The sequence below is a fragment of the Nerophis ophidion genome, linkage group LG15, assembly GCF_033978795.1.
Source record: "Nerophis ophidion isolate RoL-2023_Sa linkage group LG15, RoL_Noph_v1.0, whole genome shotgun sequence".
Classification (NCBI taxonomy): Eukaryota; Metazoa; Chordata; class Actinopteri; order Syngnathiformes; family Syngnathidae; genus Nerophis; species Nerophis ophidion.
Genome location: NC_084625.1, coordinates 1162392 through 1174402, shown reverse-complemented (window position 1 = coordinate 1174402; position 12011 = coordinate 1162392). Strand labels below are relative to the sequence as shown.

At 33.5% G+C, this 12011-nt stretch overlaps 1 protein-coding gene across 1 annotated transcript in view; it reads right to left on the bottom strand.

The window, feature by feature from the left end:
* Positions 1-8728, bottom strand: part of LOC133569897 (supervillin-like) — a gene marked incomplete at its 5' end in the record, with an annotated part of 172032 nt that extends 163304 nt beyond the window's left edge. Inside the window, one exon of the mRNA XM_061922486.1 lies at positions 8650-8728. Coding sequence (XP_061778470.1) covers positions 8650-8728 — 79 coding nt within the window. The remainder of the gene's footprint in view (positions 1-8649) is intronic.
* Between the last annotated feature and the right edge of the window lie 3283 nt (positions 8729-12011).

Sequence of the window (12011 nt, the reverse complement as noted above, 5' to 3'; positions counted from 1 at the left end):
ATGTTGTGTTGTGAGTGGACTTTTAACACATTTAAGTGTTGTGTTGTGAGTGGACTTTTAACACATTTAATGTTGTGTTGTGAGTGGACTTTTAACACATTTAATGTTGTGTTGTGAGTGGACTTTTAACACATTTAATGTTGTGTTGTGAGTGGACTTTTAACACATTTAATGTTGTATTGTGAGTGGACTTTTAACACATTTAATGTTGTATTGTGAGTGGACTTTTAACACATTTAATGTTGTATTGTGAGTGGACTTTTAACACATTTAATGTTGTATTGTGAGTGGACTTTTAACACATTTAGTGTTGTGTTGTGAGTGGACTTTTAACACATTTAATGTTGTATTGTGAGTGGACTTTTAACACATTTAATGTTGTATTGTGAGTGGACTTTTAACACATTTAATGTTGTGTTGTGAGTGGACTTTTAACACATTTAATGTTGTATTGTGAGTGGACTTTTAACACATTTAATGTTGTGTTGTGAGTGGACTTTTAACACATTTAATGTTGTGTTGTGAGTGGACTTTTAACACATTTAATGTTGTGTTGTGAGTGGACTTTTAACACATTTAATGTTGTGTTGTGAGTGGACTTTTAACACATTTAATGTTGTGTTGTGAGTGGACTTTTAACACATTTAGTGTTGTATTGTGAGTGGACTTTTAACACATTTAATGTTGTGTTGTGAGTGGACTTTTAACACATTTAATGTTGTATTGTGAGTGGACTTTTAACACATTTAATGTTGTATTGTGAGTGGACTTTTAACACATTTAATGTTGTATTGTGAGTGGACTTTTAACACATTTAATGTTGTATTGTGAGTGGACTTTTAACACATTTAATGTTGTATTGTGAGTGGACTTTTAACACATTTAATGTTGTATTGTGAGTGGACTTTTAACACATTTAGTGTTGTGTTGTGAGTGGACTTTTAACACATTTAATGTTGTATTGTGAGTTGACTTTTAACACATTTAGTGTTGTGTTGTGAGTGGACTTTTAACACATTTAGTGTTGTGTTGTGAGTGAACTTTTAACACATTTAGTGTTGTATTGTGAGTGGACTTTTAACACATTTAGTGTTGTATTGTGAGGTGACTTTTAACACATTTAATGTTGTGTTGTGAGTGGACTTTTAACACATTTAATGTTGTGTTGTGAGTGGACTTTTAACACATTTAGTGTTGTATTGTGAGGTGACTTTTAACACATTTAATGTTGTGTTGTGAGTGGACTTTTAACACATTTAATGTTGTGTTGTGAGTGGACTTTTAACACATTTAATGTTGTATTGTGAGTGGGCTTTTAACACATTTAATGTTGTGTTGTGAGTGGACTTTTAACACATTTAATGTTGTGTTGTGAGTGGACTTTTAACACATTTAATGTTGTGTTGTGAGTGGACTTTTAACACATTTAATGTTGTGTTGTGAGTGGACTTTTAACACATTTAATGTTGTGTTGTGAGTGGACTTTTAACACATTTAATGTTGTGTTGTGAGTGGACTTTTAACACATTTAGTGTTGTGTTGTGAGTGGACTTTTAACACATTTAATGTTGTGTTGTGAGTGGACTTTTAACACATTTAATGTTGTATTGTGAGTGGACTTTTAACACATTTAATGTTGTATTGTGAGTGGACTTTTAACACATTTAATGTTGTATTGTGAGTGGACTTTTAACACATTTAATGTTGTGTTGTGAGTGGACTTTTAACACATTTAATGTTGTATTGTGAGTTGACTTTTAACACATTTAGTGTTGTGTTGTGAGTGGACTTTTAACACATTTAGTGTTGTGTTGTGAGTGAACTTTTAACACATTTAATGTTGTATTGTGAGTGGACTTTTAACACATTTAATGTTGTATTGTGAGTGAACTTTTAACACATTTAATGTTGTGTTGTGAGTGGACTTTTAACACATTTAATGTTGTATTGTGAGTGGACTTTTAACACATTTAATGTTGTGTTGTGAGTGGACTTTTAACACATTTAATGTTGTGTTGTGAGTGGACTTTTAACACATTTAATGTTGTATTGTGAGTGGACTTTTAACACATTTAATGTTGTATTGTGAGGTGACTTTTAACACATTTAATGTTGTGTTGTGAGTGGACTTTTAACACATTTAATGTTGTGTTGTGAGTGGACTTTTAACACATTTAATGTTGTATTGTGAGTGGACTTTTAACACATTTAGTGTTGTGTTGTGAGTGGACTTTTAACACATTTAATGTTGTGTTGTGAGTGGACTTTTAACACATTTAATGTTGTATTGTGAGTGGACTTTTAACACATTTAATGTTGTATTGTGAGTTGACTTTTAACACATTTAATGTTGTATTGTGAGTGGACTTTTAACACATTTAATGTTGTGTTGTGAGTGGACTTTTAACACATTTAATGTTGTATTGTGAGTGGACTTTTAACACATTTAATGTTGTATTGTGAGTGGACTTTTAACACATTTAATGTTGTATTGTGAGTGGACTTTTAACACATTTAATGTTGTGTTGTGAGTGGACTTTTAACACATTTAATGTTGTATTGTGAGTGGACTTTTAACACATTTAATGTTGTATTGTGAGTGGACTTTTAACACATTTAATGTTGTATTGTGAGTGGACTTTTAACACATTTAATGTTGTGTTGTGAGTGGACTTTTAACACATTTAATGTTGTATTGTGAGTGGACTTTTAACACATTTAATGTTGTATTGTGAGTGGACTTTTAACACATTTAATGTTGTGTTGTGAGTGGACTTTTAACACATTTAGTGTTGTGTTGTGAGTGGACTTTTAACACATTTAATGTTGTATTGTGAGTGGACTTTTAACACATTTAGTGTTGTGTTGTGAGTGGACTTTTAACACATTTAATGTTGTGTTGTGAGTGGACTTTTAACACATTTAATGTTGTATTGTGAGTGGACTTTTAACACATTTAATGTTGTGTTGTGAGTGGACTTTTAACACATTTAATGTTGTATTGTGAGTGGACTTTTAACACATTTAATGTTGTATTGTGAGTGGACTTTTAACACATTTAGTGTTGTGTTGTGAGTGGACTTTTAACACATTTAATGTTGTATTGTGAGTGGACTTTTAACACATTTAGTGTTGTGTTGTGAGTGGACTTTTAACACATTTAATGTTGTATTGTGAGTGGACTTTTAACACATTTAATGTTGTATTGTGAGTGGACTTTTAACACATTTAATGTTGTATTGTGAGTGGACTTTTAACACATTTAATGTTGTATTGTGAGTGGACTTTTAACACATTTAATGTTGTATTGTGAGTGGACTTTTAACACATTTAATGTTGTGTTGTGAGTGGACTTTTAACACATTTAGTGTTGTGTTGTGAGTGGACTTTTAACACATTTAATGTTGTATTGTGAGTGGACTTTTAACACATTTAGTGTTGTGTTGTGAGTGGACTTTTAACACATTTAATGTTGTGTTGTGAGTGGACTTTTAACACATTTAATGTTGTATTGTGAGTGACTTTTAACACATTTAATGTTGTGTTGTGAGTGGACTTTTAACACATTTAATGTTGTATTGTGAGTGGACTTTTAACACATTTAATGTTGTATTGTGAGTGGACTTTTAACACATTTAATGTTGTGTTGTGAGTGGACTTTTAACACATTTAATGTTGTATTGTGAGTGGACTTTTAACACATTTAATGTGTGTTGTGAGTGGACTTTTAACACATTTAATGTTGTATTGTGAGTGGACTTTTAACACATTTAATGTTGTATTGTGAGTGGACTTTTAACACATTAATGTTGTATTGTGAGTGGACTTTTAACACATTTAATGTTGTGTTGTGAGTGGACTTTTAACACATTTAATGTTGTATTGTGAGTGGACTTTTAACACATTTAGTGTTGTGTTGTGAGTGGACTTTTAACACATTTAATGTTGTATTGTGAGTGGACTTTTAACACATTTAATGTTGTGTTGTGAGTGGACTTTTAACACATTTAATGTTGTATTGTGAGTGGACTTTTAACACATTTAGTGTTGTGTTGTGAGTGGACTTTTAACACATTTAATGTTGTATTGTGAGTGGACTTTTAACACATTTAATGTTGTATTGTGAGTGGACTTTTAACACATTTAATGTTGTATTGTGAGTGGACTTTTAACACATTTAATGTTGTGTTGTGAGTGGACTTTTAACACATTTAGTGTTGTGTTGTGAGTGGACTTTTAACACATTTAATGTTGTATTGTGAGTGGACTTTTAACACATTTAGTGTTGTGTTGTGAGTGGACTTTTAACACATTTAATGTTGTGTTGTGAGTGGACTTTTAACACATTTAATGTTGTGTTGTGAGTGGACTTTTAACACATTTAATGTTGTATTGTGAGTGGACTTTTAACACATTTAATGTTGTATTGTGAGTGGACTTTTAACACATTTAGTGTTGTATTGTGAGTGGACTTTTAACACATTTAGTGTTGTGTTGTGAGTGGACTTTTAACACATTTAATGTTGTGTTGTGAGTGGACTTTTAACACATTTAATGTTGTGTTGTGAGTGGACTTGATGAGTATGTGTTAGTGTAGTGTTGTGTTGTGAGTGGACTTTTAACACATTTAATGTTGTATTGTGAGTGGACTTTTAACACATTTAGTGTTGTGTTGTGAGTGGACTTTTAACACATTTAATGTTGTATTGTGAGTTGACTTTTAACACATTTAGTGTTGTGTTGTGAGTGGACTTTTAACACATTTAGTGTTGTGTTGTGAGTGAACTTTTAACACATTTAGTGTTGTATTGTGAGTGGACTTTTAACACATTTAGTGTTGTATTGTGAGGTGACTTTTAACACATTTAATGTTGTGTTGTGAGTGGACTTTTAACACATTTAATGTTGTGTTGTGAGTGGACTTTTAACACATTTAGTGTTGTATTGTGAGGTGACTTTTAACACATTTAATGTTGTGTTGTGAGTGGACTTTTAACACATTTAATGTTGTGTTGTGAGTGGACTTTTAACACATTTAATGTTGTATTGTGAGTGGGCTTTTAACACATTTAATGTTGTGTTGTGAGTGGACTTTTAACACATTTAATGTTGTGTTGTGAGTGGACTTTTAACACATTTAATGTTGTGTTGTGAGTGGACTTTTAACACATTTAATGTTGTGTTGTGAGTGGACTTTTAACACATTTAATGTTGTGTTGTGAGTGGACTTTTAACACATTTAATGTTGTGTTGTGAGTGGACTTTTAACACATTTAGTGTTGTGTTGTGAGTGGACTTTTAACACATTTAATGTTGTGTTGTGAGTGGACTTTTAACACATTTAATGTTGTATTGTGAGTGGACTTTTAACACATTTAATGTTGTATTGTGAGTGGACTTTTAACACATTTAATGTTGTATTGTGAGTGGACTTTTAACACATTTAATGTTGTGTTGTGAGTGGACTTTTAACACATTTAATGTTGTATTGTGAGTTGACTTTTAACACATTTAGTGTTGTGTTGTGAGTGGACTTTTAACACATTTAGTGTTGTGTTGTGAGTGAACTTTTAACACATTTAATGTTGTATTGTGAGTGGACTTTTAACACATTTAATGTTGTATTGTGAGTGAACTTTTAACACATTTAATGTTGTGTTGTGAGTGGACTTTTAACACATTTAATGTTGTATTGTGAGTGGACTTTTAACACATTTAATGTTGTGTTGTGAGTGGACTTTTAACACATTTAATGTTGTGTTGTGAGTGGACTTTTAACACATTTAATGTTGTATTGTGAGTGGACTTTTAACACATTTAATGTTGTATTGTGAGGTGACTTTTAACACATTTAATGTTGTGTTGTGAGTGGACTTTTAACACATTTAATGTTGTGTTGTGAGTGGACTTTTAACACATTTAATGTTGTATTGTGAGTGGACTTTTAACACATTTAGTGTTGTGTTGTGAGTGGACTTTTAACACATTTAATGTTGTGTTGTGAGTGGACTTTTAACACATTTAATGTTGTATTGTGAGTGGACTTTTAACACATTTAATGTTGTATTGTGAGTTGACTTTTAACACATTTAATGTTGTATTGTGAGTGGACTTTTAACACATTTAATGTTGTGTTGTGAGTGGACTTTTAACACATTTAATGTTGTATTGTGAGTGGACTTTTAACACATTTAATGTTGTATTGTGAGTGGACTTTTAACACATTTAATGTTGTATTGTGAGTGGACTTTTAACACATTTAATGTTGTGTTGTGAGTGGACTTTTAACACATTTAATGTTGTATTGTGAGTGGACTTTTAACACATTTAATGTTGTATTGTGAGTGGACTTTTAACACATTTAATGTTGTATTGTGAGTGGACTTTTAACACATTTAATGTTGTGTTGTGAGTGGACTTTTAACACATTTAATGTTGTATTGTGAGTGGACTTTTAACACATTTAATGTTGTATTGTGAGTGGACTTTTAACACATTTAATGTTGTGTTGTGAGTGGACTTTTAACACATTTAGTGTTGTGTTGTGAGTGGACTTTTAACACATTTAATGTTGTATTGTGAGTGGACTTTTAACACATTTAGTGTTGTGTTGTGAGTGGACTTTTAACACATTTAATGTTGTGTTGTGAGTGGACTTTTAACACATTTAATGTTGTATTGTGAGTGGACTTTTAACACATTTAATGTTGTGTTGTGAGTGGACTTTTAACACATTTAATGTTGTATTGTGAGTGGACTTTTAACACATTTAATGTTGTATTGTGAGTGGACTTTTAACACATTTAGTGTTGTGTTGTGAGTGGACTTTTAACACATTTAATGTTGTATTGTGAGTGGACTTTTAACACATTTAGTGTTGTGTTGTGAGTGGACTTTTAACACATTTAATGTTGTATTGTGAGTGGACTTTTAACACATTTAATGTTGTATTGTGAGTGGACTTTTAACACATTTAATGTTGTATTGTGAGTGGACTTTTAACACATTTAATGTTGTATTGTGAGTGGACTTTTAACACATTTAATGTTGTATTGTGAGTGGACTTTTAACACATTTAATGTTGTGTTGTGAGTGGACTTTTAACACATTTAGTGTTGTGTTGTGAGTGGACTTTTAACACATTTAATGTTGTATTGTGAGTGGACTTTTAACACATTTAGTGTTGTGTTGTGAGTGGACTTTTAACACATTTAATGTTGTGTTGTGAGTGGACTTTTAACACATTTAATGTTGTATTGTGAGTGGACTTTTAACACATTTAATGTTGTGTTGTGAGTGGACTTTTAACACATTTAATGTTGTATTGTGAGTGGACTTTTAACACATTTAATGTTGTATTGTGAGTGGACTTTTAACACATTTAATGTTGTGTTGTGAGTGGACTTTTAACACATTTAATGTTGTATTGTGAGTGGACTTTTAACACATTTAATGTTGTGTTGTGAGTGGACTTTTAACACATTTAATGTTGTATTGTGAGTGGACTTTTAACACATTTAATGTTGTATTGTGAGTGGACTTTTAACACATTTAATGTTGTATTGTGAGTGGACTTTTAACACATTTAATGTTGTGTTGTGAGTGGACTTTTAACACATTTAATGTTGTATTGTGAGTGGACTTTTAACACATTTAATGTTGTATTGTGAGTGGACTTTTAACACATTTAATGTTGTATTGTGAGTGGACTTTTAACACATTTAATGTTGTATTGTGAGTGGACTTTTAACACATTTAATGTTGTATTGTGAGTGGACTTTTAACACATTTAATGTTGTGTTGTGAGTGGACTTTTAACACATTTAGTGTTGTGTTGTGAGTGGACTTTTAACACATTTAATGTTGTATTGTGAGTGGACTTTTAACACATTTAGTGTTGTGTTGTGAGTGGACTTTTAACACATTTAATGTTGTATTGTGAGTGGACTTTTAACACATTTAATGTTGTATTGTGAGTGGACTTTTAACACATTTAATGTTGTATTGTGAGTGGACTTTTAACACATTTAATGTTGTGTTGTGAGTGGACTTTTAACACATTTAGTGTTGTGTTGTGAGTGGACTTTTAACACATTTAATGTTGTATTGTGAGTGGACTTTTAACACATTTAGTGTTGTGTTGTGAGTGGACTTTTAACACATTTAATGTTGTGTTGTGAGTGGACTTTTAACACATTTAATGTTGTGTTGTGAGTGGACTTTTAACACATTTAATGTTGTATTGTGAGTGGACTTTTAACACATTTAATGTTGTATTGTGAGTGGACTTTTAACACATTTAGTGTTGTATTGTGAGTGGACTTTTAACACATTTAGTGTTGTGTTGTGAGTGGACTTTTAACACATTTAATGTTGTGTTGTGAGTGGACTTTTAACACATTTAATGTTGTGTTGTGAGTGGACTTGATGAGTATGTGTTAGTGTAGTGTTGTGTTGTGAGTGGACTTTTAACACATTTAGTGTTGTATTGTGAGGTGACTTGATGAGTATGTGTTAGTGTAGTGTTGTTGTGAGGTGACTTGATGAGTATGTGTTAGTGTAGTGTTGTGTTGTGAGGTGACTTGATGAGTCCAAACAAGACTTGTAGTTTCCATGCAAATAAGAGAAGACAAAAGAAGAGAAACTTACCACAGACGTTGTGAGTCCAGCAGGTCAGGACGACGGCAGTCCAAACACACAACTTCAACAACACCGACAGAAAGTCACTTTAGGACCATCCCTCACACACACACACGGACACACACACACAAACACACACACGGACACACACAAACACACACACGCGGTTGTCACTCAACGCAAACCCCGTTTGTTGTCCCCTTTATCACTTCCGCCAAGCTACTGTTGGTCGGATCATCTACTTCCGGTTTGTCCCTTTAAAATAAAAGCTTCTTGAATTTTGCCTCACTCAGGCGTTGATAAGTAGACTTAGTAGCACATCGACATTAAAATAAACAACTTCGTTTCTTCAATTTTAACCTCGGCACACGAAGTGGACGCCCAATGCCGAACTTTAGATGTTCTTTTCTCTGAGGCTTTTATTTTTAAAGAAATAATATTAGACCTGCTTTACAAACACTGACTCTATTCTGACTCTTTTCAAAATAAGTGTGTGTGTGTGTGTGTTTTTAATTAGACACATTTTCTTTCAAAATGCGCCTAAAAGCCATCTTTATACAACCACATGGATCTTTTCCAACCAGGAACCTGTTTGGAAAGTAATTAGTTGTAACTATTAAACCAAATAATAGACTGGAAGAATCAGTCACTCTGCGATGAAAGGGTGACTTGTCCAGGGTGCACCCTGCCTTCCGCCCGATTGTAGCTGAGATAGGCGCCAGCGCCCCCTACGGCCCCAAGAGGGAATAAGCGGTAGAAAATGGATGGATGGATAGAATCAGTCACTTGACGATCAGTTCCCATTCCTGCGTGACAATTTCAATCTCGACTCAAACTGATTGTCGCCATGTATTATTTGGAATAATAATCACTAGGAAACTTTTTCAAAACAAATTACATGTTAGAGAAGATCCTTCTGGTTGCATGAAAATGGCTTAAATACTTATTTTAAAAAATATATACATATATATATATGTATATATACATACTCATATATATATATATGTGTATATATATATATATATGTGTGCATATATATATATATATATATATATATATATATACTAGTAAACATACATATATATATACGTTGTGGCGGGCACTAGGACCATGCTCACACCCTGCAGAAAGGGTGTGGTTTGTTCTCCTGGTAAACACTTTGAAAGTGCATGTTGTGTTGTTTTTTGTTGTGTTGTGTTGTTTGTCAGTATTCTCATGTTGGCAGTCTGCAATAAAGACCTGAAAGAAACAACCCTGTGCTTCTTGCATTTGCCACAACGTATGCATATTTATACACATTCATACATACATGTACACTATACATATGCATATATAAACACATACATATATAGTATATTTTTATAATATACGTACATATACATACATATGTATATATATACATATACTTAAATATATATATATACATAAATATAAACATATACTTACAAATAAACTATACATGTATTATATATGCATATATATATATATATATATATATATATATATATATATATATATATATATATATATATATAAACGTCTCCCTAGGGAGGTGTTTAGGGCACGTCCAACCAGTAGGAGGCCACAGGGAAGACCAAGGACACGTTGGGAAGATTATGTCTTCCAGCTGGCCTGGGAATGCCTCGGGATCCCGCGGAAAGAACTGGATGAAGTTGCTGGGGAGAGGAAAGTCCAGGCTTCCCTGCTTAGGCTGCTGCCCCCGTGACCCAGCCTCGGATAAGCAGAAGAAGATGGATATATATATATTTTTTTTTGTTGTTGTGTATATGTATTTAAAAGAATTTTCTTTATCCATTTTAAAAAGTGATCAGAAAGTATGTTGATGAGTAAGAATTGTGCCGACCAAGACTGTAAGTTGTTGATGTTGCGTCGTCATGGAAACTGCGAGCAAGAAGATTGTGCTGATTCATCAAAGTGTTCATCAGTTGCATGGTCTGTGTGTTAAAAAGTCAACCATGTTTTCCTTGAGATGCATCGTAAGTGTTGTCATGGATGTCAACATTGTAGTCAATATAAAGTGCACGCAGTCATCCTTATTGCGCAATCGATGGCTGTGATGTGATGAGTCAGCATTTCCTGTCCATTAAGAAAAGTGTTTAGTTTGCTCTCTTTGCGGCTTGGTCACTAAAAGTTGTTTTAAAGTGAAACTAAGTCAAGGAAAATACTTGAATTTGTCTTTATTGAGTCCAGGATGTCCAAAGTGTGGCCCGCAGCTATTTCTTTCAATGGCTCATTCTAAAAATATTATTTATTCAATTAAAATGTCATGTCGTTTTGAATTATTGGCATATTTAAGGCACCAATTATTTTATATCAAAATATTTTTGGGGAAAAGTTTTGCATATTTTGTGTTTTTGCCATTAAAAAACAGGGTTTTCTAAAAACCAAAAAAAGGGGCATAAAGCACAGGAAAATTGGAACAGATCTTTAGGCCTTGAAAGTTAAAAAATAAAAATGCATATTTATACACTATATTGCCAAAAGTACTTGGCCACCTGCCTTGACTCACATATGGGAGCATGGAATTGTCCAGAATGTTTTGGTATCCTGGAGCATTCAAAGTTCCTTTCACTGGAACTAATCGGCCAAGCCCAACTCCTGAAAAACAACCCCACACCATAATTCCTCCTCCACCAAATTTCACACTCGGCACAATGCAGTCCGAAATGTAGCTTTCTCCTGGCAACCTCCAAACCCAGACTGGTCCATCAGATTGCCAGATGGAAAAGTGTGACTCATCAGTCCAGAGAAGGCGTCTCCACTGCTCGAGTCCAGTGGTGATGTCCTTTACACCACTGCATCAAACGCTTTGCATTGGACTTGGTGATGTATGGCTTAGATGCAGCTGCTCGGCCATGGAAGGCCATTCCGTGAAGCTCTCTGCGTCCTGTACGTGGGCTAATTGGAAGGTGACATGAAGTTTGGAGCTGTGTAGCAAGTGAGTGTGCAGAAAGTCTTTGCACTATGCTGACCTCTCTGTCACTTTACCTGGCCTACCACTTGCTGGCTGAGTTGCTGTTGTTCCCAAACTCTTCACTTTTCTTATAATAAAGTTGACTTTGGAATATTTAGAAGCCAGGAAATTTCAGGACTGGATTTGTTGCACAGGTGGCATCCTGTGACAGTTCCACGCTGGAAATCACTGAGAGCGGCCCATTCTTTCACAAATGTTTGTAGAAACAGTCTCCATGTCTAAGTGCTTGATTTGATACACCGGGCCAAGTGATTAGGACTCCTGGTTCTCATCATTTGGATGGCTGGACACCATACTTTTGGCAATATAGTGTGTATATATATATATATATACATACTGTATGACTTATTGTTGACACTTTAAGGACTGAGAAGTG